Raw genomic sequence first — 23,901 nt, forward strand, 5'->3', positions numbered from 1 at the left:
TTGTGTTGATCTGCACGCTCGGGGGCAGCTGTGCGAGACTCGCAATGGCTTCGGAAAGGGCCGCTTGGGTCATTTTTACTGATGAATCATCCTCATATTCATGATTCTCATTATGAAGGTCATGGTCGTCTCGTGGAAGAGGATAGAGCGCTGTATACAAGTACAACAGGATCGCTTTTTGATATATGTAGCCGGCAAGGACGACGACATCAGAACTGGCTGCTAGGTTCGGTTTCCAGTCTTGAATCTGCCTCTGGAGCTGAGCAAAGATGAAGAAGTCGTTGGCCGACGGTCGCCAGTCCGTGTCTTCTGCATGAGATGACAAGCGGCGAGCGAATTCGAAAATGGATGGTATCAAAAGCAGTAGGTCTAGCCAGCAGCCACACATACTTCCGATATAGGATGTCGCTACTAGATCCCTCGCCAGCGGTATTAGGTCGCCAATGAGAAACAGCTGGTCGCTTACGCGAGCGTCGATAGAGACTATGCTCAGCGTTGCCGTGTAGACGTAGTACTGCCCCAATAGCAAAACTCATTTGAATTGTATATTGAGATCGGTCTTAAAGAAGTTAGAGGGATACATTCGACTCTGTTCTATAATTATGCGATGGGGCAGATTGTGTTGGACACTGTTCTCTCTGTTCTCAGAACACCCGGACAAGCTACACCTCAACTCGTCACTTTCAATTCAATGATTTAGACGCATCTCGGCGCAATCTTACACGCCTATCAGGTTCCGAATCTGAAATGATACTCACTGCGGCAACGCTGAAATCTTTTTGCAATGCTGGACACCCCTCGGGCATAACATGCGATATGTAACAACTCGCCACATTGTGTCCGCCATGTGTGCAAGAATTCATTGACCATTGATGCCCGATATCAGATCTTCAGCCAGCCTGACTTATTGTGCGTATCAGGCACACTCACGCGGGCCTAGGGGTTCACTATTGGCTGAAGAAACTGGTGCAATGCAACCATCGAAAGCTTGGCCTGCTGCAGCTGACTGAGTGTGGCTGAGATTGCTGGATGTCAGCTCATCCTTATCCCGTTCTGGAGTCTGCTGCATGATTTCAAAATGAACACGATATTCCAGCCCTCTCTACAATTGCGCCCCCCACGTGAAAGTCAGGAGGGGCTGTGGGATGCCGACGGATGTGAGTCTGGGTACAAAACCTTGACCCCAACATCTGTACTCACAAACATATATGTTTATCACCCTTAACATTTGGAAGCTTTTTTTCTTGCTTGGGCTTTGCTAGCCCTCTCCCAAACAAACCGCTGACATGGATCCCATTGGGGCTCTAGCTTTGGCCAGCAACGTTGTGCAATTTGTTGACTTCGCCTGGGGGATACTCAAATCGACCGTCGAGATTCAACGGTCTGCTTCCGGCTCCACTGCAGCTGTTTCGGACCTGGAGACTCTTTACGAGGAGCTGAAGAGATACTTAGATCAGCTTACAGCGGGCTGCAATGATCCCAACTATTTTCTCAATTTCCATGCGCCCAGATCCGGTCAGGGAAATCTCACACTTCGCACAATGCTTACTCTGAGCCGGAGTGATTGCGAGAAGCTGCTGAAAGTGGTCGAAAGACTTAAGTCACCGGTGATGCCCCAAAGTTCTTGGCGAAGTTTCCACGCTGCTCTTAGACACTTCTTGGCAAAAGACGAAATTGAATACCTGGAAAATAGATTGAGAAAGACTCAGATGGGCATGACGCTGCAGATCATCACAATCGCAAGGTAGGCGAGAAATTTCCCGCACCGCAATTTGGACTGTCACCGGTCAGCAAAAGCAATGATTCACAGCAACCTGTAGCCAAGCACAAGACCTTCGCACACGAGAAATCAAGGAGCTGCAGGAGGAAAGTCGCAAAGTACAGCTGGACCAAGCCGCAAAATTCGATTCGTACGCGCTCGAAATGAAGACGTTCGCAGCCAGCGTCATTCAATTCCAGGATCGGAATGGGCAGGATCCACCGCCCAGCAAGGAGATTGATGGTCTAGGAGAGAGGCTTGAGGCAATGTCACTGTCTCATGCTTCCATAAGGAAAGAGCAGGATATCCTCAAAAGTCTTTGCTTTGATGCCCAGCTGACCCGACATGAGAATATCCCGGCGGTATACCAAAAAACGTTCGAATGGGTCTACCAGCCACAAGGTGATGATCAGAGCACCGTGAGTAATTTTGCGCAATGGCTCAAAAGCGACGAACAGTTCTTTTGGATATCGGGAAAGCCCGGGTCGGGGAAGTCTACATTCATGGAATTCGTGTCAGGCGAAGTCAGAACTCGAGACCTTCTTTTGGAATGGGCGAAAACGAGCCGAGTTATCATCGCCAGTCATTACTTCTGGAGTGCAGGCACTGATATGCAGAAGTCCGAGTACGGTCTTCTGCGGACTCTTCTCTACGACATATTTCGACAATGCTCCGATCTGATACTTCCCATGTGCGACAACAGATCTGCTGGCTTTGGCGAAGTAAGCGAGGTTGGTAACCTGTCATGGACCTTGAACAGCCTCCGTGACACGCTTCGCAAAGTTGCGGCTCACGACGAAGACTTCCGTGTATGCCTGTTCGTTGACGGCTTAGATGAATACGACGGGGATCATGCAGAGATGTGTGAAGTCTTGAAAAGTCTTGTTGAGACCTCACGAATCAAGATGTGTATTTCTAGCCGACCTTGGAACGATTTCGAGGCGGCATTCGGGCGACAGAAGAACAAGCTATACATTCAGGACTTGACTCGAAATGATATCCTTGAGTATATCCGAGGCAATCTTCAGCGACACGAAAGATGGGAACTTTTGGAAGGAGCAGAATCACAGGGAGAGGAACTAATCCAGGAGATCGAGCAAAGGGCGTCGGGTGTGTTTCTTTGGGTTTACCTCGTCGTCAAGCAGCTTCGAAAGGGCCTTACAAACCATGACAGTCTTTACTTCCTCAGAGAAACTTTGAGAAGAGTTCCGGTTGAGCTTGACAAATTTTTCACTCAAATCCTGAATTCAGTCGACGTTGAATACCACGAAAGAATGGCGACAACACTGCAGATTGCGGTTGCGGCGAACGAACCTCTGCATGCTATGGCTTATGACTTCCATGACAATGGATACGAAGACAAGGATTACTTTCTGAAACTTCCCATTCAACCATACGCGGCATCCAAGATGGAAGCTCTTCGTATCGATACCGAGAGGCGACTGGATAGTCACTCACGTGGACTTTTAGAGATCAACCGAAGATCCGGTACGGTGACATTTCTTCACCGGACAGTGATGGACTTTCTGAGAACGGCCAAAATGACAGTCTTTCTTGCGGAGCGTGCGCCGAAAGACTTCAATATTCAACTCTGCCTTCTCAAGATCTATGCTTCCATGACCAAGGCCCAAGTCTTTGGGCAGGTATCACGAAAGGAATTCGGCGTCTATCGGCAATGCGACTTGCAATCACTCGTAAAAAGATGTCTTGAGTGTGAGGCTGTGCTCTGCGAATCTCTCGCAGCCGGAGTTGAGACACATGAGATTCTCGACGAGCTCGACCGAGCGTTATTATTGATGTTCTCAACCGGCCAAGCAACTCTAGATCCCGGAACGCCCCCTACGGCATTTTTGAGGGAACAAGTCATTGCCGATCAACATATCGAATACATGTCTTGGAAGCTTGCAGAAGATCCGAACTATCTCTCGAACTTCGATCCATCGCTACTCCTCCGAGTGCTGACCCCCAAAGATAGTCACCAGGAGACTCGGCTAGACAAGCAATGGAGGCGTAAAGGTCCTGAGATGATGAATCTCATCCTCAAGACACAAGATCTGCTACTCAACAAGTGCCAATGGAATGTTGATCCGAGGAAGAAGTGGACAGCTTGGACAGCTCTTGTCCAACACGCCACAGCATGGAACCGAGAAGAGAATTTGGCCACGCAAAATCACTTCTGGGACTTGATGGAGCAAGATGTGTTCTACTTGTTCCTAAATCGAGGTGCCGATCCGAACGCCACAATCTGGGTGAACGTGAGGGAGGGTTGGCCCGTATTTGGGGCCTTTCTCAACTTGGCCTTCGAAGTCTCCACCGACATCCACCAGGAGAGCTTGTACATTCGGACCCTGAAGAAGTTCAGCCGAATCAATGGAATCTTAGACGAGTCACAGATTCGTTCCACTAATATTTCTATACAAGAAAGGTTGGGCAACCATACCAGGATACGATCGACTCGGGACATTTTCCTTGGGCGTCTGGTGTCTATGCCCGACACAGACCTGGAAGACTGCAACTTGAAATTACTGGCGAAAGCGGTGGACATTCTTGGGTTCCGTAATCAGATCAATGAGCGTGTAAGGGCCTTGATACCAAGGCTAGACATTCCTAGAGCGTAGCCGAAGAGTGACGGGGTTGATACTTTCTTTGTTAGTGTTGCCAACTTGCTTGCGTTCCTTATAAATAGCATGTCGTTACTTTTGAGTTACATATCCGTTTCTCATAGTGACAAAACGTAGTGAGTATGCCTACAGATATCTACTTAAATAAGTTCATATCGAAACTGAAAGTTAACGGTCTTTCACAATCACAAGTTTGAACCTAAGTTCGGCCACAAATTGAGGGCAGGCTTGATAGGTGGATGTATTGGAATGCGGGCATAGACGATTTAGCTTGACGGGTAAGAATAGCCGCTAGGACGGCATTCCCTTAAGGCGAGATGCTGCTTCTGCTACTGATCAAAGTCTATCTTCGCGTAATGGATTGCGCAGTGTTTTCGTCTTTCTCGGATTCATATCAGAAGATGTGTCACTACAGTGTGCTAATATACAGAGAGCCTCAAAGAAGATAACTTTCAACAGGGCATTTCGTGAAGAGCCGCAGAGCTATCACACAGGTAAATAGTAACCGGCAACTATCTAAACGAAAACCGAACTTCTTCCCTGACGATCTTGGCAAGCCGCAGCGCATCCTCCCTTCCCTTTCTTGAGAACACATTGAAGTATGCCAGGAAGCTGTTCACGCCATGGCTCGGGTGGGCGACCTTCTGACCCTTCTTCACCAAGCATCCGTACCGACTCACGTTCTTGGCCAGATCAGGCCGACGATTGAACAGATCGTCGCAGATATCCCCTGAGTCGAAAATGCCCTCCGCCGAGGAAACATCGTAATCCGCGGGGATGAAGACCATCACGCACGTATACTGGGGGCCGTTCCTGTAAGGATGACAGAGCGCCTTTGTGCGCTCCCCGTCTCGCAGCGCGATCAGCATTCCCAGACCCCAGTAATCGACGCCGTGCGTGGACTCGATGACCTGTGTGCCCTTCATGCCCGGCGGGCGCGGGTTGATCTCGATGAGCCACGCCTCGGGGCTCTTGATCGCGCCCCGGCTCTGGGCTTCGGCGGCCTTCGGTCGGAGGTCGAGAATGCCGTCCTCGGTGCGATACTCGACCGTCGAGTTGTCCACTCGTCCCTCGAGGTGCATGACGCCATTGCGGAGTCCCAGCCTCAGCAGCGTATTGTGGAAGCAGATCCGGAGCAGGTTGATCTCCGATTCGGGGAGCTTGGAGGGGAACACGCTGTCGAGCTCGATGAAGGTATTTGCGCCGCCGGAGCTGGAGCCGTTTGTGTCCGCGCTTTTGGGGAAGTCATCGCAAACCTCGAAGAAGAGGATCTCGCCGTCAAGGAGAACAAAGTTGGCGTCCACCTCCGGGCCGGCACAGTACCTCTCAATCACGAATTCGCTGCCGTGCCTGGACTTGGAGAGGGCGTCGAGGGGCCCCATGGCCTCGATGAGCTCGGTGTTGTTGTTGATAAGGAATACGCCCTCGGAGCTCCAGCCGTTGCAGGGCTTGATGATGCAGGGGAACAGAGAGCTGCCTTGCGTAGCCGCGACCTGGAGGATCTCCTGTGTGCTCGAGACAAGATGCGACTTTCGGCCCTCGAAGACGCTGGTTGCATACTTGTTGGTGGCGGTATTGAGGGCTTCGGGCTTGGAGCTTGGGAGACCAAGCTTTTGCGCCGCCAGGGCTACTTGATGTTGGAATGAGTCACAAAAGGTGATAATGCCGTCGACTTTGCCTTGGTAGGTGGCGACTGCCTGTGCAATTCGGTCTGCGAATCCCTCGTCCGGAGGCTGGGACATCGCGATGGGGATGAAAGCCTCTCGCCAGTGTTCATACTCAGGACCCTCTAACCAGTGGCCTGGGACATCAAGAACGACCATTTTGATTCCCAGAGCCATGGCCGCGAGATAGATGTTGGGTCCCGTGCCTCCATCGCTGGGGTGCTGGCGACTGCCCTCAACGATGACCAGGGTCTTAGGAGCTGTCGGCGTCGTTATCCATGGGAAGGACAAGCGGTTCTCCGTCTCAGCTTCGACGAACTGTGAGAACGAGCGGGCTTCGAGTGACCCAATCCCGGGCGGTAGTGCCTGAAGGATGAGACCACCCGCAGACACTTCGAGTAGTTCTGCTAGGTCGTCCAGTTGAGAGACTTGGACCGGCAGACCCGAAAAGAATCTCAGTGGCTCTGCGAGGGATGCCCGGGCGTCTACGAACTCGCAGTCAATAAAGCGGAGCGGGATGATATCGGATCGAACGATTTGCCCCTTAACGAGCGGCACGATGAGCTTGGCGACGCGGGGGCCGCACCCGAGGCCGCTTTTCAGGGATGCGCGTAGACATTCAGAGAGAAAGTCGGTCGCAAGCTTAGATGTTGAGATGGAAAAGCGCCAGTCACCGTCCCAGGCGTGGCTCAGTCGTGTGTTGTTGGAGGCATCTATTGGGATAATATCGAAGACAACGTCGATTGTTTGCCAATCGTTGCCGCGAATCGGATTCGTGTAAGCTTTCCAAGAGAACTCATATACGGCTGACGATGGTTAGATAAAGGACCGAAGCTGTGTCTGATGTAGGCAAGAGATGATCACTACTTTACCTTCATTCGTTGGAGATAGGACTTGGAAGTGATTTCTCGCGGATTTGGTTTGGTCCGGCAGATCAATGATGTCGCCCATGATGTCTGGAATGCTAGCATACAATGAGAACGGCTTTTTGCAACTATTACAAAGCTGTAACGTTCTTCTTCAAATTGGGTCAATCGTCTTGCTGGATCTTTCATACGACATTAAACATACTATCTCCAGCTCTTCTCGAGACGTGTCCGCGACGAGCCTTTTCTGGCGGCCTACTTGAAGTTGAAGCACCATTCGAGAAGCTGCTTGCTTATACGTCTGAGTTTACCTTTCAATATGCCAAGCTTACGATATTTTCCCGACTTACACGCGCATATTATGCCTGGTTTGTGATTATCTGGTTGCTTACGCGCTTGATTACCCGATCCACAAGCAACCATGCTGCAAGAACTCCACTCCATGAAAGATCCCTGTCAGCATCGTGAGAAATGGCAAGAGTATCACTGCCATTAATATACTTTTTAATCTCAAACGGCGACATACTTCCGCCTGCTGCCGGAACCTTTCGTCGACTCCTGTTCTATGAAGCCCAGCAATTACCGCCAAGATGTCCGACCTACTTTCTGGTCCGCGTAGGTACCTCTTCGACAGAACGCTTACCGAGAGCTTCACCATCGCAGCCTCATTTCTCGTCGTTGTCGTTCTCTACAAAGTCGTTCCGTCCCTCGTTAGCCTGTACCGCTGGAAAGAGCCGAAAGTCCGCGTACCTGTCTTGAATCTCGGCGAAGATAAGAACTACGCCTCTGCCTCAGAAAAGTACGTGCACAACTTCAAGTCCATTCTCCAAGAGGGCTGGGAGAGGTTTCGAGATGGTGTCTATCAGGTCTGGGGCATCGACGGCTTCGTGGTGATTGTTGCACCCAAGTTTGTCGAGGAGCTCAATGCCAAGGGAACGGATGTGGTCGACGTGCATGCTGCGAGTCAGACGGTACGATATTGTCCGATACTGGTCCAAAACACTCTGAACAATTGACTGATGGGTGTCTATGTAGCGAATCATTGGCGATTACGAATGGCTGCGGATTGCGGACCATCTTCTGTTCCATTCAGTGCAGACGGACTTGACACGACAAGTTGGTACGTGATACTAGCAGCCACCATGGTCTTCTGATGAAAACGAGGAATCCAAGGTTACTGACACCAAAAAGGTGCATTGCTCCCCGGTATGCGGGAAGAAGTCGAGTACGCGTGCTCCTTGCACCTGCCTGCTGGTCAAGGTAAGTAGTTGGCTCGAGAATCATGAAAGCCCAGTAATCTAACAGCTCAACCCTTCAGAATGGTCCTCTGCCGCACTTTGGCCTCGCATGATCAAAATCATGGCCCTAGTCGTCTCTCGCATGACTGTTGGTCCGGACCTGAGCCGCGACGAGGTCTGGCTCGACACCATGGTGGGCTTTCTTGACGACTTGTTCGCCGGCGGTTGGGCCCTCAAGGCATGGTCTCGACCCTTGCGTCCCTTTGCCGCCAGAGGCGGTTTTGTCTCAGGCATTTGCGATGTGTGGAAGCGACAAGCTACTGCCAGAGACATGTTGATTCCGATCATAAAGCAGCGCCGGGCGGCGGAAGCGGCAGCTCGAGCTTCCGGAAAGGAGTGGGAAAGACCGAATGACCTTCTGCAGTGGATGACTGATAACGCAGCTAAGGACAAGTCACCTAAGAGTGACGGCTTCGTAGCCGAGATGTGTCTCGTCTCAGGATTTGGTTCTCTTCACGCTTCAGGCGTTACCTTGACCAATGCGGTTCTGGATTTGGCGGCAATGCCGAAGTATCAGGGCATCATCCGAGAAGAGAACCAAGAGGCGCGGAAGCGCCAAGAGTCAAACACAAAAGAGGCGGCGATCCTTAGCAGCTTAACAAAGCTTGACAGCTTTCTGAAGGAGTCTCAAAGAACGAACCCTACCACATTGAGTAAGTGGCCAATGATACCATATTCAGATGCTCAAGCTAATGAGGCGAAAAGCTGCATTCTCGAGACAGGTCATGAAGCCCGTAACGCTTTCAAACGGCGTTCATCTTCCGGAAGGGACTCACATCCTCGCTCCCTCATCTATGGTATCGTGGGATCCTGAAGTCTACTCCTCCCCTGAAGAGTTTGACGGTCTTCGTTTCCATAACAAGCGGATGAACGCGGCCGACGGTGGTGCTCATAGAAACCAGTTCACGAGTTACTCTTCCGAGCAATTGCATTTCGGGTTCGGGCGCCAGGCCTGTCCCGGTCGTTTCTTCGGTAGTGCGATCATCAAGCTCATCATCCTTCATTTGGTTGAGCATTTCGAGTTGGACCTTGTTGATAGGGAGGCAGGGCGACCTAAGAACGGGATTAAGGGGGCGATGATCACTCCGGGGGAGGAACAGGAGATACTGTTTAGGCGCAGACAGCTTTAGCTCTAGTTTATTGCATTGAACGCGAGAAGAGTTGTTATCTTGCACTTCGCCAGAAAGGAGAAACTCTTTAATCTTGCGATTCGATTTACTGACTCCTTCTCGGCGTCCTCATTAAAGTTGAAGCACCCCAATATATCAACTTTTGACGTTTGAAGCTTTAAGATACATATCACTCAAGCCAGGATATTGGGAGAGGTACCTTGATGAGGGCAAAGGGACAAAGTCACTCTTTCCTGTACCTTGCCAACTCTACCTTACTCGATGGTGTTGGCTCTACAGCTCAAGACATCAAATAAGATGTACAAGATGATCGTCTTCCCTCAATACCCCAGCAATTAATATTGAACCTTACGAAAGACACATCAATTCGATTTACCACTTTGAATACACTGAACACCATTGACAACTATTTGAGCTTAGTTGCTGCAATACCCATGAACTTGATAAGTTTACATATATCTGTTCTGATTCAACAAGGCCTAGCCACATCAGTGCAGATTTATATTCCCAACGGCGTCTACCAAGATCAGGTACTTATGCTTTCTGAATTCTCCTTTACAGAAGAGAAACACAAGTAAAACGCAAAGGGATTAACAAAAGGAAGGCAAAGAAGAAACGATAAAAAAGTGAATCAGAAAAGCTAGGTGACTTGGCGATGGGTCCGCACGTCGGTGCGACTAAGCTGGCAACTCACCGGGTAATCAAGGTTTGCAGGTATTATGATTTTGTACAACAAGTAAGCACATTTGAAAGGCAACTCAGCAACGCTGAACATTGTCGAGGAGTAGCGTCAGCCTGGTATTTTTCTTTGCAATTCCAGGCGATTGCTTGTAATCTACTATGGTAAGTATTTCAAGTCCAGCCAGTCTACAACTATCCCAAATTACCTCATCTCATCGCGCTTGACTTGCACCTGAATACTGTGTTTATTGCCCCACACTCAAACCTTCACCATGGCCATCCCCACAGTCGCATCAGCCGAGAGGACTCCAGTCATCGACCAGTCTAAGACCAGCATTTTACATCCCAACATCCACAGAAAGCCGCCGCCGATCGTAGCCTCTGGCAAAGGGTCGTACTTGATACTCGAGGATGGCCGCCGGATCTTTGAAGCGTGTGCAGGCCCTGCCGTCGCCTGTCTCGGCCATGGGAACACTGAGGTTACTCAGGCTGTTGTCGAGCAGATGCAGAGCGTGTCCTACTGCTTTGCCTTGAATCAGTCCAACCGGCCGGCCGAAGAACTCGCCAAGGCGGTGATTGAGACTACGAATGGAAAGCTTGCGAAAGGAACCATCATGAGCTCTGGTAAGTCCATCTAGTAGCTAAATCGCCCCATGTCTTGCACCTTGCTAACTGATGCAAGGCTCGGAGGCTGTCGAGGCAGCAATGAAACTTGCAGTAAAGTACTTTGCGGAACTGGGCGTGCCCAATAGGGCGGGCTTCATAGCCCGAGCGGGTGCCTTTCACGGAACCACTCTGGGCTCACTTGCGTTGAGCGGCAAAGTCGCGTTCCGTAAACCTTTTGAGCCGCTCCTCAAGAGCGACATGGTATCCTTTGTCTCGATGCCCAACATGTATCGCGGCATGCTCGGTGGCGAGACTACCGAGGAGTACGTCGAGAGACTGGCATGTGAGCTTGACGCCGAGTTCGAGCTTCGCGGACCCAACAATGTCTGTGCCTTTATTGCAGAAACGGTCAGCGGAAGTGTGAGTTTTCAAAGATTCTCCATCACGTTTAGGGGACCGTTGACTGACAAATTCAGGCATTGGGTTGCCATACTTCGCCTCCGGGATACTTCAAGGCTATCAAAGCGGTATGCGACAAGCATTCGGCACTGCTCATCCTTGACGAAGTTTTCTGCGGCATCGGCCGCACAGGGACCTACCACGCCTGGCAACAGGAAGATGTGGTCCCCGACATCCAGACTGTAGCAAAGGGCGTCGCTGGCGGTTACGCACCCGTCGCAATGATGCTCGTTCATCAGAGAGTGGTCGATGCCATCAACGGCGGATCCGGCGTCTGGAACCACGGGCACACTTTTAGCTCGCACCCCGTGGCATGCGCAGCGGGTGTTGCCGTTCAACGTATCATCAAGAGGGAAGGTCTCGTGGAGAACTCGATGCGTATGGGAGAGCGTCTGGGAGCGGCTCTGCGCGCTGCTCTGAGCGGTCATCCCAATGTTGGGGACATTCGAGGCCGGGGGCTGATGTGGGCAGTCGAGTTCGTCAAGGACAAGGCCACGAAGCAGCCTTTCCCTGCAGAGGATGCCATATCTGCCAGGATAAGTCAGACTGGTCTCTCGGAGCCATGGAACGTTTATTTCTACCCAGGAGCTGGAACTGCTGATGGTATTTCTGGAGACCACATTACAATCGCTCCCGCATACACTGTCAGCGAGAAAGAGGTGGATCTGATTGTTGCCAAGCTCCATGGACTTCTGCTTGATGTTCTCGGCTGAGGCAGTTCTCATTGTATTGTGATGGGGCTGAACCCATATCTTGCCCTTTGGGTGCATTTACGAAGCATGGGTCACATCCCCGATAGATGCAGCAAATTTCTTTTTCTTCATGTAGATACGACATGCGATAGTTATTTTCCTTTTTTTGCATTTATTTAAATTATTTAGTAGTGTCATACAAAGCCAGATGCAACACTTGTGACCCCTATTCTTGATGCGTCGGGGACAAGTGCAATGGACTGGTTGACATCGGCACCATATTCCAAGAGCAAACGCACCAGGTCCTCGTTCCCGCCTAAAATGGCTTTGAAGAGAGCCGAGTGCCCGCATCCATCTACACTGTTCACATTGGCACCCGCCTTGAGCACGAGGCGGACAATGTTCATCTGGTTACTCTCTACGGCCAGATGAAGCGTGTCCTTGCGCTGTTGCGTCAGCGCATTCAGGTCTCCTCCCTTTTCGATCAGTAGTTTGACGATGGCCTCGTTGCCGTGCACAACGGCCGCGTGGAGTACTGTTCCGCCAACTCCGCCTATAGTGGACTGATTTCCAAAGATGGGTTCGTTGGCCTCCTGGTTTTTCAACCAGCAAGATAATGATATGCCTGTCTACGTCCCGATAGTCTCAGCATTGACATAAGAAAGTCTCCGACACACCATAGAACTTCTCTTACCTGGGTATCCGTGTTTGCGGAGTTGTCATCATGATCGAAAGTTGGGTAACCCGCCAGCGGGTCCATAAAACCACGCCTCGGGTTGAGGGTAGATTCGATGATGGGGTCTAGACTAAGCGCTCTTGATATCGGAGAGGACTGAAATGAAAAAGCCTCGTCGTCGGAGGGGGCCATAGTTTGGTGATCTCGTTGCGTCTCGTGATTATTTGTTGAAGTCGGCGTCGGTTTGGTGGTGCCACTCCCGCCTGAACCTGCCGGGGACGCACTCCGTTGATTCTCGAGATCCTCGATGCGCTTGAGTAGGCCTTTCCCTGTAGGGTGTCAGTATCACTTACGCTACTTCCACTGCTTAGCTCGCGAGTGGGGTATCCGGATGCAACCTACTGTAGGTTCGCTGGGCCTCTCTATTCTGTTGCCGTCTCCTTTCGCTGACAACGTTGCCTGCCATTCTCAGGGTACTTCAACCGAAACGCCAAAATTCACACTTAACAAGAGCTCCCGAGAACAATGTTCGTCCGAGAAAGCCGAAGAGACCGCCAAGTAATCCGGTAATATATATTTTCATTGAGGCCAAGTCCCGAGAGCATGCGAGAAGGGTCGGATCTTCCCGAATCAGAAGGATGGAACTCAGAAGCACGGCCTGCGGGGACGGGTGTTGAAGCCGTGATGGGGACCAATGCAACCCTACTGCGGTCAAATAGAGATCGTGACGAGTGCTAAGGGCATCCGTGATCTAGGGCGGGATCTTGGCGCTGAGAAAGGCAGTTCAACTTCTGAAAGTAAACATTGACTCGAATGTGAAAACTGACTCGAATGTGTCCGTGAATACGGGCTCCAATGACTCTCTGAAATGCCCCGTGTCCCGGGAGGAAGAGTGGAACGACATAGTGTCAGGAAAGGAGAATGTTTCCCAAGGGTCTGCATGTAGTACCACACAGCAGCCATGCGTTGTGGTGTACCATAAGTACGCTGTAAATCGTGTCGTGGCGCTGATGGCGACTGGAAAGAATCGAAGACTGAAAAGGATTTAAGTTTTGTAGGAAAATTGGACTTGCGTGGAGACAAAGACCATTACACAAACCTTAAGCTGCCAGCATACCAGCCAACAACATGGGCAATATACCACATGTTCATAGGAGTGGTCGATTCGGTTGTATTATGGAGAAAATTGTTGAAAGCGGCAGCGCCGGACCCCTCCGGAAGCCCCTCCGGAAGCCCCTCCCGGAGGTCGGTCCCGGGGTGCAACACCCATGTCAGCGCGCGTGTACAAACTATCCATAAGGGTTCTGTGGAACTACACTCCACATATATCCGCCCGAGATATGGTTTATTATGATTGGTTGTGTAAAGACACAAGCTTTTCATATTTCGTACATTAAAACAGGGTAGTGCTTGGTCTAGGTCAAGTCATTTATCAGATATGCTGCCATATAGCCGAATGAAGACGCGATTTATTAATTTCAAGTGTAACCCTGGATATGTTGTTGTCCCTTTCAACCTTAGTGGCCCCCACATATGATCCACCGCGTACGGACCGTCACACGGGTTGAATGCATGTGTGGATGAATACGGATGTCCGCGTCTGACATGGTATATAAACTATAACCTGCCTGTTACTTGCTTTGGTGCGTCTTTCTTCTGTCATCAAACCCTCACCTCCTCACCTACTTGTCTTCCTACCTTGGTCAGGCGGCAAGTCAACCACTTAGAATCGTTACTGCCACTGACGATTTCGTCGCGGTCGCCAATCATCCTCGCTGTAAGCATACTTGCTACCTAACCCACTTTTTAAGCAGGCCAGTTCACGTTGTGAACTATGGCAGGTAACACTCTATCAGATCAGTCTCAGTCTGAGAAGCAGGGCGGTTCCATCGTCCCCTCTTCGGACCCGGACCCTGAATCCATCTCCGGAACCCAGCACGGAGACGGAGAATCATCCCCTGCAGAACCAGAACATGAAGTCTACCCGGAGGGCGGTACCCAGGCATGGCTTGCCGTTGCGGGCTCCTTCCTCGTTTACTTTGCATCTTTCGGTGTCGTGAACAGCTTCGGCTTCTTCCAGACCTTTTATCAACAAGAGTACCTGAAGAATTACTCGCCCACCGCCATTTCCTTCATCGGAACCCTGCAGATCACCCTGATGTATCTGTCAGGTGCTGTTGCCGGAGCACTGTTTGATCTCTACGGTCCCAAAGTATGTGGCCCTGCTCCCAAGTCCCACTCCTCGGTTATAAATTCGCTAACTTTCATGTGAGTGGCTCTACCTGTTCGCTGCCATTGGTGGTGCCGGTTCCATGCTTGCGACATCCTTCACGCAGCCGAATGCAATCTGGCAGCAATTTTTGGCCCAATCACTTCTCTTCGGTCTCACAGTCGCCTATGGAGTGCAAGTAAGTAGTTTACTCTCCTCCTGTTGAACTACCAACGCTCATCCTCGGCCCCACACTCTGGACACATGGAGGACAAGTGGACGAGGTCCGGTGATGGCATGCTAGATTCATGCAGATGAATCTTGATCCCCAAGAACCTCTCGGATCATTGTAAGCTCTTGAACGTACTGACTCCAGTGTGATAGCCCGCTCTCACGGTTGCAGGGCAGTATTTCCACCGCAAGCGTGCTCTGGCCATGGGAATCGTCGCCTCCGGTAGCAGTTTCGGAGGAGTTTGCCTGCCAATCATGTTCTCCAAACTGATTCCCACCATTGGTTTTCCGTGGGCACTGCGTGTCGGGGCCCTGATCATGGTCATCTGCTACGCTATAGCCATAGCCGTCTCCTCGTCTAAACGGCCCAAGAGGAAGATGAGATCTCTTAGGGATCTGCTTGACTACAAAGGTTTTCTCGACATCCGATACTCTTGTCTCTCAGCCGGAGCAGTCATCTCAAGTCTCGGCATTTACGTTCCGTTCTACTACATTGGTAAGTGCATGAATCCACCTCTTTTCGGCTTCGTACCCTGCAAATTGCCGTCTAACAAAATCCAGAGCCGTTTTGTGTTGCCCTTGATCCGAACTCAACCATTCGACCTTACCTCCTCCCGCTGATCAACGCGGCCAGTCTTTTTGGCCGTATCATGTACGTGGCCTTCCCTGACTCTACCCACATTCTTCAGCAAACTAACTTTGATAGTGGCGGTCATGCGGCGGACCGCATCGGACGGCTGAACTTTCTCTACCCCATGATCCTTTTATGTGGGCTTTTGTGCGTGGCGATGTGGCTCCCTGCTACAACCCCTGGTGTTCTGGCTGGCTTTGCCTGCCTCTACGGCTTCGCATCTGGGGTTTTCATCTCAGTCATGCCTGCCGCCACCGGCCAAATCATCCCTGCTGATAAGTTGGGCGCAAGGCTCGGCGCTTTTGGCACCGTTACGTCTATGGCGTTTTTGACTGGCAGTCCAATCGCTGGCGCGTTGATTACAAGCGAGACCCGAGTCGGATACCATTCTCTGATCATCTTTGCAGTAAGTCTTGCGTTTCCCCGTCTCATTGATCAGAAATCATTGCTAACGGCACACTCCTAAGGGGTGTTGCCTGCTTGGAGGAGGAGCTATCATCTTCGTTGCTCGACTCCTGCACGACAGAAACCTCAAGAGCAAATGGTAAACTTATCAGTATGCGAAGGACTCAAAAGTCCATTCACGTGATAGCGTCGTGCTTCACACGACCGATCTAGGCTGTAATCTCAAAACGGCAGCTCGACGCGGCACTTGGATGCGACTTTGGTTCGCTGGACCAGATCACTAAACACATGAGATTCATTCTTGAGGATGGAGATGAGAAGTATGAAAGTGGATATACGGTCTGTTGGGCAAAAGACCGAGTTGGGCTGAGTTGTGACTTCTAAGTGACTAGAAGAAGCACGGGTGATGTGGGATGTGGGCGGACTGTGGAAAAGGAGGGTTTGAGGCTGTATAACCTATACACGTAACTTTCTCGGTAGTATTGAATTACGGCCCGAGCAGAAGATTGCCTCAGCTATGCTTACCGCTTCCAATATGACATCTCGAAGCATAGTACATGCTGACCTGGGGCAAAAGCCATCGAAACTTAGCTTATGCACAACAGCATGTCATCATATCGCCCCTTGTTATGAAGAGACTGCCTCGAAATACATATTTAAGATCACACCGCCATGATACGGACATCTTTCCGGCTCCCAAGACCGTGAACGGACTTTTCATCACTCTCCGAAGTTATCCCAAGCCATGTCAGAAAGCGCCACATACTTGATCACTGGAGCGGGTCGCGGTACGTGCCTCATCAAATTTACTTTCTCAAAAAGCCCCATTCAGTATACCTGGATCTAACTGGCCATTAACTGAGCAGGCCTCGGCCGCGGCCTCGCCGAGGCTCTCCTCCAGCGACCCAACACCACAGTCATCGCCGCAACGCGCTCTCAAGACCAGGCCTCCGATTTGCTCAGCTTTCGCCCCCACTCCGGAAGCAGACTAATCAACATCACAATCGACAGCCGTTCCCCGAAGGACGCCTCGCTTGCGATTGAGAAACTGGTCCACGATCATGGAGTGGATACGATCGACGTGGTAATCGCCAACGCGGGTATCAGCAAGGCCCCTACCCCGGCTGCGGAGACACCAATCGAAGACGTCCTCGACTGCTTCACCGTAAACGCGGTTGCTCCCTTGCTTCTATTCCAGGCTACGTGGCGCCTCTTAGCAAGATCGTCGACACCAAAGTTTGTCGTGATCTCGAGTATTGCCGGGAGTTTGGGCGAGGTCCCTCAGTATGCCTCGCCCTGCACGGCCTACGGCTCCTCCAAGGCCGCGGTCAACTTCGTGGTCCGCAGGATCGGAAGAGAGAACGAGAGTCTAATCGCCCTTGCTCTGCACCCAGGGTAAGCCGTCACTTCTCTCTTTCCCCCCTCCTCATCTTCTGCTTTGCATAACGTTTGACAATGATCGCTAATGAATGTCTTTGCGGGGTGAAAAGGTGGATGCAAACGGAGATGGGCAACGCTGCTGCGGTCAGATTCGGAAAAAAAGAGGCCCCTGTCTCTGTCGCTGAGGCGACGGACTCCATTCTCACTGAGGTATGCATGCTCGGGTGGTTAGATGAGCTGCATTGCTCGTAACTAACTATTGAGCAGATTGATCAAGCGACCCGGGAGACTGCAGCTGCATTCCGTACTTATGATCACAAGGAGCTTCCGTGGTGAATGCGATGTAGGCATTCTGTGGCTAAGATCATCTGTTCTGTTTGACCAAAGCGTCAAAGTCGCCGGGAAAGTGTCCACAGGCTAGATCAATAACACTTTTCTATTGTTTGAACCCACTTCCTGTTGTCATTGTATGATCATAATCACGCTTTGACACCCTGTTCCCATGTCTATCGTGACATTCTGAGCTATTCGAAAACTCGCAGTTTTGAGAATAGCTGTATAACTCTTCTAGTGGTTGTCGGGTAGCCCTAAAACCCTTGACTGAATCCATTGGGGAAGATATTATGTGCGAAAGCTTTTACCAAGATACTAACGAGATAACTAGACTTCACTTGATGTTGTTGCCTCCATGTATACGGCATCCCTCTGCGCCACGATTAACGGTGCTGTGAACCAAACTAAATTTAGCGCGTAGCATGTTACACGTCTGTTGCCTACCTTGCCTTACCTGAGAAAGTTCAAGTTCATCAAGCCTTGCTGGTCGCATCACTACATCGCAAAGGGTCTGACCCTTGTGCTACTAACGAGACAATACAAAAGTAACTGCTTACGCAAAGGCTCAAACTAAGCAAGAAGTTAAACTTTCCGCTCGCCTGTGCTCCACCCTTTTGCTTAGATGTATGCACATATGAAGCATAAGCGTGTTCAATACACATAATCACTTGCTTACCAGCATACATGCGTCTCAAGGGCATCCCTGAATTGGGTAATTGCCTGTGTCGATATCGACGTGCTTATTTTGACCGGTCCTTCACTCTCAGCTTTCCAAGTTCCATGTAGAAGCATTTTGGCATGCTAGTTAAGGCTTACCATTCCAAATTACAGACTTGGCAGTTGCTTTGAGTGATGATGCAATCGAGCCAATGGAAATAGTCGAATAGTCGATGGTGACAACGGTTCGAATTTTCACGAAGATTGAAGCTGCAGTCCGGTAGAGTTGCCTACGGCTCAACTCTAATGCTGACAGGCAAGGCCCTCTAGAGTGGCGTGAGAGACAAAGGAACACCGACCGTCTTGCCATCATAGCCTTGCCTATGGATTCTTGGCACTGAACTGATGATTATGTTTGCTTGCCAAAACATCTCAGCAGAAGTCATTCATTCGGGACTTTAGCACGAAGATTGAGAATATCAGAGACTGGGTGAACATTCTAGTCAGTTGCCCTGAGCCATCTCCAACTTCGATAAAGGAAGCTCGCTGTCTTCGACCGAATTACATGTTTGTTCTGAGATTCATTCCTATCATTCTTTGTACAGCTTCATCAGGTTGGCCTTCAGATTAGACTCGCAAACATTTATTGAAGTGTAGTACATCACAACACAATTCAAGATGACGGCCACCAACTCAGTTCAAACCGCGGCAGCTCCCGAGCCTGCCATGGAGAAGTTCCTTTTGGTCGGTGCTGGCGCTCACGCCAAGAGAACTTACATTCCTCATCTCAAGACTCTTCGCGAAGAGGGCAGGGCCTATCTCAAAGTTGTTGTCGATATCGAGCGATGCAAGGACAGAGTGGAAGACCTCTTGTTCACCAAGGGAATGGCTCCGGATGCGGAGTTGGTTCTGGTTCCGGCCTACGACGGACCCATGCCTGCCGATGTCGCCGCGCGCCTGAACGAAGTTGTGGCGCGGACTGGAGTGACCTGCGCGGTCATCAGCACCGAGCCTCTTGCCCACAAGTCTTATGGTCTTTGGGCTGTTTCCGCTGGTTTGAACATCATCATGGACAAGCCTATCTCGACTAGGAACGGCGCAGTCACCGACTTCGATGCCGCCTTCGGAATTGCCGAGGACTACCAGGATCTTGCCGATGCCTACGAAGAGCTCCGAAAGCGTCAAATCGCTCAAGGCCAGAAGCCAACATTCTTCCAGATGAACAGCCATCGCCGCTACCACCCTGGATTCTACTGCACCTTCGACATGATCAAGGAGATTCAGGAGAAGACCAGATGTCCCGTTACGAACATCATCTCAACACATTGCGATGGCAAATGGCGCATGCCTTCAGAGATCGTGGACGAGCCTTACCACCCCTACCGTACAGGCTACGGCAAGGTCTCTCACAGCGGCTACCACTTCTTTGACATGATTTACAACTTTATGCGATCCGGCTGGTCCGACACCAAGCGCCCCGACAAGATGGAGATTTCCAGCAGCTTTGTACTCCCCGCTGGTTTCGTCACCACCTTGAACGAGGACGACTACGACCACATCTTTGGAAAGGAGGAGTACGCCAAGTGGAAGAAGTACACCGATGAGGAGCTGATGAAGCTCATGGCCGACATGGGAGAGATCGACGCTTCCATCCAAGTCACCTTCTCTCGCGGAGGTCACGCCATCGCTATCGCCCAGATCAACCTCCTTCACAACGGCTTTTCCCGCCGCAGCTGGCTGCAGCCCGGCGCTGACCTGTACAAGGGCAACGGAAGAGTCAAGCATGAGGCCCACGAGATCCGCAGCGGCCCTCTGCAGACCATCGTTATCGACTCCCGTCAGGCCAACGACAAGCACGACCGCTCCAAGCCCAGCACCGGCGAGATCGGTACCGACAACCACTTCGAGGTCCACGTCTTCCGCAACCACGACATCACCGGCGACGAGGCCCCCCTGAAGACCTTCACCGTCGCCGACCTCGACCGCCGCTACAACACCGCTATGCCCGGCATCTATTCCGAGAACGTCAAGCGCGGAATCTTGTGGGAAGCTGTGGACTTCCTCCACGACAAGAAAACTCTTCCCGAGCTCACCTCCAACTTGGCGGATCACGCCATCCCCGCCTACATCATGAGTGCCGCTTACATCTCCCACATCAGGAGAACGCGGGGTCTTGACTCGACCGTTCCCGTCGAGCTCGTTTACGGAGGTATGTTTACTTCATGATTTTGCCCTGATCTCGAGACGCAGTGAACTGACCTTCCTTCTTTCCTTTAGCCGATGGACTGGCCAAGGCCCACATTGCCGAGGCTCTGTACAGACCTTTCGAGCCTGCAAGTGATGCCAGCAGTGCTACAGACGTGGACCTGGCGACTCCGCTTGACGAGCCTTTGCTCACGGAGGCGTCCATCAAGGCAGCTAAGCTCGGTCTGGCAGAGCCTTTGGCGTCTTTGAACGCGGTTTGAGCTGGCGAATGAATAAAACCTGGTAGCCCGCCATAAGTAACCATATTGCTGAACGGCGAGGGTTAGGGAAGGCCCCGGTCACTAGTTTATTCAACGGACTATCGCTCCAAGGTCTCGGATGCGTGTTGGGGACGTAGAATGAAAGTATGGCTATCTGGAAAGTTGTCTGTAGCGGTATTTTGCTTACAAAAGTTATATGTTTCGTTTTCTTAAACACGTTAAGTGGAAGTGATGTAAATGTTTGGTTCCCATGCTTTGAAGAACAAACTCATTTGAAGTCTTCGTGAAGATGCCTTTCGCGATACAGGATTTAAATGCTCTCTGTTGGTCAATCTAGGCTTCAGTGACATAGTTGAGGTAGTCGGTAGGATAGGGCGTAAGGGTTCTCCGAGCGCGTTGAACGCGTTTATCGAGGATTCGCATTAGTAGCCAAGAAATAAAGTAGTCATCTTGGTGGTTGTAGATGCTCACACTATTTCACCGCTACTACCGTAGGTGCAACAGTTGTTCATATATAGGGTCAGCCTAGTAAGAGGGTTAAGCTGGATTCAATAACCAGACCAGGTGGATACGTACCATTGGCTAGGAAGCTCTCAAAACTTCCTCTTAATTACGATAGCGTTTATCCCATCGGGTGCGAGTCGACGTTAATCTACCTATCTCCAGTTTCCCCCCATAGAAATTTTAGTGTCTATACTGACGACGACTCGTACCCGACGGGATGGGTTGTAATCCCCCCAGGCTCAGGGACCTCACCCACAATATCGGAAATAACAGTGGTGGCTCTGTTCAGCTCGACATGAATTTCATTTTCTTCGAGGACAAGGTATCTGGGCTCTCTTCAATTCAGAGGTTGTCGTCCTCGTGAGTTTCCGCTTTTTAAACTTCCGGGGTGTGGAAACCAGGTGAAACTCCCACGCAGCCTCCGTACTTGCCGGGGCGTCAATGTCATTCTCCTTGTCCAGCCGCAGCATTTCTTTCATCCGGAGAATTCGATCTTTGATGCTCTGATATTGACTGCAGCAGCTAAGAACGAATTTTGTTCTGGAATATATATTTTTACTGTGTCTTGTCAACTCCATCCCGCTCGACTTGTCATCTCATCCATTCCGCCGGTCATGTCGGTTGAGTACTCATTTCAGTCCTAGCCTTGGCTCCTACTGCCCCTGTAACTTGCCCATTACCTTCTGTATAGTTTTCCTTGGCCACAAAGATAGGCTGATGGCTCGTTGAGCGGTCCAGATCAGAAGCTGACTGACCCACCCGTCCGACAAGCGATTAGCACAGGTGCAAGACGGACGGACGTTGGCTTTAAGCCCGAGGCTTAGACACTGGCCCGAGTCCCGCACGGCTTCGATTATATTAAATGTCACTGCTCATGACTCTGCAAGTGGTCTGTCGTCAGCATTTTAATACATCTTAATTTATCAAGGTTTCAAAAGTCAATCCGAGTCAGATCGCATAGTTTCAGGCCATATATAGACACGGAGTCCTCTCAAGTATCAGTCTTGGTGGTATTTGAACACGCCTTTCGCCATTGCACTACAGAGTCCAATTGCTCAGCATCTACGATCATCTTACAACACACTCTTTCTCACTCAACAATCATGAAGGTTTCTGTCATTACCACTCTGCTTGCTCAGGCTTTCGCCGTCAGTGCTTTGCAGAAGTACTGTAACGGTGGACAAGGTCTCGCCAGCGGAAACACCTGTGAAGTGAGTGTCCAAAGCTTACATGCAGTACGATACGATCACTGACATCGATGCGCGTCTAGGGAAAGGGAGCAAACTCTTATTGCGTAAGTTGCAGCCATTCTGCTAAGCAACGTATATCTAATTATCAACAAAGTGCCTCAACGTCCAATCATCAGCGTTCCCCACTTTCCGCGGATCATGCTTCTCCCCTCAGAGCATTCGTGATCGGGAGGATGTCAACCAGGACTGCCCTGGAGGTGTAAGTTATCCCTTGCTGTTTCGAATGCATGAACTTGAAAGCTGATCAACCTCCCTATAGTCTGTCTACTGCGTAAGCTACCATTCACTAACCCTGACAAATGAACGGCTGCTTACTTTTCATAGTGCGACTAAGCTACTCGATCGCGCAAGACTTTACATAGAAGGTGCTGGGAGAGTAATTAGAGGGTTATCAGGGTCGTTGCGGATAAAGGCCCTGAGCATAACCTATGCTGTAAGCGCCGTCAACGGCAACTGGGATAAGAGGCTTATCAAGCTGGATCGGCCGATCGTATCGACTATCAATACCACCATAGAAGAAAATTATTTGATGCCAATGCAGATGTGGGCGCAGCGGCAAATTTCTAAGCATCCTGTCTGGAGACCGGATCTTCTCCTGTGACACCGTGACACAACTGGACTGGGCTGTCCGTCAATGCCAAAATGTGGCTGAAAGTTGTTTCTATGAACTCCAGGATCTTTACCATTGGCAGTCCCATTTATCTACGGAATAGCACATTACACATTACTTAATGAGAACGTGGGATAGGGATTTACACATGATGTTCAGACGAAGGGTTTTCTGAAATAAGGTATTTATCAATAATCTCTCTAGCTTCACCCTCTTAACAAGCTGGTTTTACAAACAGTTAGCTATAAAGAGGGAGATTGGGGTTATGAAGGAGTGTATCTATGCCCATATTATCGGCTGACTAAAGTCCCTCTCGGAGGCGAAAGTGTAGACTCGGTAAACGCTGTCTGTGGGCTTGTTCGGCAGAGCCAGACCGTACCAGATAAGCGCAAATATACCTAGTAGCGGACTGGCGAGGCTGAACGCGGTAAGCAGTCTCCAAACTACATGTACCTTCACGAGATCACGACTGGATGAATGAATAATGGCGACTCTCGGCATTGCATAAAAGCCTGTAGTGTTCTTGTATTTTCATAAGGTCTCTTTATTCCAAGCCAAAATCTACTAGGCCTTGAAAACGTTTTGCCTCCTTGAGGCATTATGGTGATCCATCAATCGTTTTAATTTTCTTTAGTCTTAAGTCATGGCTTGAACTTATCCGTATGTGCAGTAGCTTGTGTGATCAACATGTCGAGTATACATTATTGTTACTAAATTCTTCTGTCTTAGGAAGCGTGGCATTTAGCGCTTTCCAATAAGTCATCATGGTCTTGG

The 23,901-nt window shown here is 50.5% G+C and overlaps 10 protein-coding genes across 10 annotated transcripts; 8 read left to right on the forward strand and 2 right to left on the reverse strand.

The window, feature by feature from the left end:
- Positions 1-1,235: 1,235 nt before the first annotated feature.
- On the forward strand, positions 1,236-4,377 carry HER10_EVM0008004 (uncharacterized protein; the record flags this gene model as incomplete). The annotated part of the gene is made up of 2 exons (XM_035477542.1): positions 1,236-1,744; positions 1,821-4,377. The coding sequence occupies exons 1-2, from the start codon at positions 1,287-1,289 to the stop codon at positions 4,375-4,377; spliced, it is 3,015 nt and encodes a 1,004-aa protein (XP_035337407.1). The 5' UTR covers positions 1,236-1,286.
- Positions 4,378-4,892: 515 nt separating this feature from the next.
- HER10_EVM0002118 (uncharacterized protein) lies at positions 4,893-6,995 on the reverse strand (the record flags this gene model as incomplete). Its single annotated transcript, XM_035471844.1, has 2 exons — positions 4,893-6,850; positions 6,917-6,995. 2 exons carry the CDS (start codon positions 6,993-6,995, stop codon positions 4,893-4,895), a joined length of 2,037 nt encoding a protein of 678 aa, XP_035336950.1.
- A 505-nt stretch (positions 6,996-7,500) lies between these two features.
- HER10_EVM0005515 (cytochrome P450) lies at positions 7,501-9,338 on the forward strand (the record flags this gene model as incomplete). The annotated part of the gene is made up of 5 exons (XM_035475129.1): positions 7,501-7,881; positions 7,946-8,030; positions 8,102-8,170; positions 8,229-8,861; positions 8,914-9,338. 5 exons carry the CDS (start codon positions 7,501-7,503, stop codon positions 9,336-9,338), a joined length of 1,593 nt encoding a protein of 530 aa, XP_035337211.1.
- A 953-nt stretch (positions 9,339-10,291) lies between these two features.
- Positions 10,292-11,797, forward strand: HER10_EVM0012677 (aminotransferase; the record flags this gene model as incomplete). The annotated part of the gene is made up of 3 exons (XM_035482067.1): positions 10,292-10,643; positions 10,702-11,045; positions 11,102-11,797. 3 exons carry the CDS (start codon positions 10,292-10,294, stop codon positions 11,795-11,797), a joined length of 1,392 nt encoding a protein of 463 aa, XP_035337808.1.
- A 173-nt stretch (positions 11,798-11,970) lies between these two features.
- On the reverse strand, positions 11,971-12,644 carry HER10_EVM0013357 (uncharacterized protein; the record flags this gene model as incomplete). Its single annotated transcript, XM_035482719.1, has 2 exons — positions 11,971-12,369; positions 12,471-12,644. 2 exons carry the CDS (start codon positions 12,642-12,644, stop codon positions 11,971-11,973), a joined length of 573 nt encoding a protein of 190 aa, XP_035337865.1.
- Positions 12,645-14,286: 1,642 nt separating this feature from the next.
- HER10_EVM0012633 (uncharacterized protein) lies at positions 14,287-14,887 on the forward strand (the record flags this gene model as incomplete). The annotated part of the gene is made up of 2 exons (XM_035482026.1): positions 14,287-14,664; positions 14,726-14,887. The coding sequence occupies 2 exons, from the start codon at positions 14,287-14,289 to the stop codon at positions 14,885-14,887; spliced, it is 540 nt and encodes a 179-aa protein (XP_035337805.1).
- A 209-nt stretch (positions 14,888-15,096) lies between these two features.
- HER10_EVM0005042 (uncharacterized protein) lies at positions 15,097-15,989 on the forward strand (the record flags this gene model as incomplete). The annotated part of the gene is made up of 2 exons (XM_035474667.1): positions 15,097-15,388; positions 15,454-15,989. 2 exons carry the CDS (start codon positions 15,097-15,099, stop codon positions 15,987-15,989), a joined length of 828 nt encoding a protein of 275 aa, XP_035337174.1.
- A 684-nt stretch (positions 15,990-16,673) lies between these two features.
- HER10_EVM0003200 (uncharacterized protein) lies at positions 16,674-17,644 on the forward strand (the record flags this gene model as incomplete). Its single annotated transcript, XM_035472884.1, has 4 exons — positions 16,674-16,716; positions 16,795-17,323; positions 17,419-17,518; positions 17,576-17,644. 4 exons carry the CDS (start codon positions 16,674-16,676, stop codon positions 17,642-17,644), a joined length of 741 nt encoding a protein of 246 aa, XP_035337030.1.
- A 1,332-nt stretch (positions 17,645-18,976) lies between these two features.
- HER10_EVM0011289 (uncharacterized protein) lies at positions 18,977-20,763 on the forward strand (the record flags this gene model as incomplete). Its single annotated transcript, XM_035480725.1, has 2 exons — positions 18,977-20,507; positions 20,576-20,763. The coding sequence occupies 2 exons, from the start codon at positions 18,977-18,979 to the stop codon at positions 20,761-20,763; spliced, it is 1,719 nt and encodes a 572-aa protein (XP_035337703.1).
- A 1,607-nt stretch (positions 20,764-22,370) lies between these two features.
- On the forward strand, positions 22,371-22,850 carry HER10_EVM0002614 (uncharacterized protein; the record flags this gene model as incomplete). Its single annotated transcript, XM_035472320.1, has 5 exons — positions 22,371-22,478; positions 22,538-22,561; positions 22,612-22,716; positions 22,777-22,788; positions 22,842-22,850. 5 exons carry the CDS (start codon positions 22,371-22,373, stop codon positions 22,848-22,850), a joined length of 258 nt encoding a protein of 85 aa, XP_035336988.1.
- Positions 22,851-23,901: the final 1,051 nt, after the last annotated feature.

This window comes from Colletotrichum scovillei (genome assembly GCF_011075155.1).
Source record: "Colletotrichum scovillei strain TJNH1 chromosome Unknown Contig00002, whole genome shotgun sequence".
Taxonomy (NCBI): Eukaryota; Fungi; Ascomycota; class Sordariomycetes; order Glomerellales; family Glomerellaceae; genus Colletotrichum; species Colletotrichum scovillei.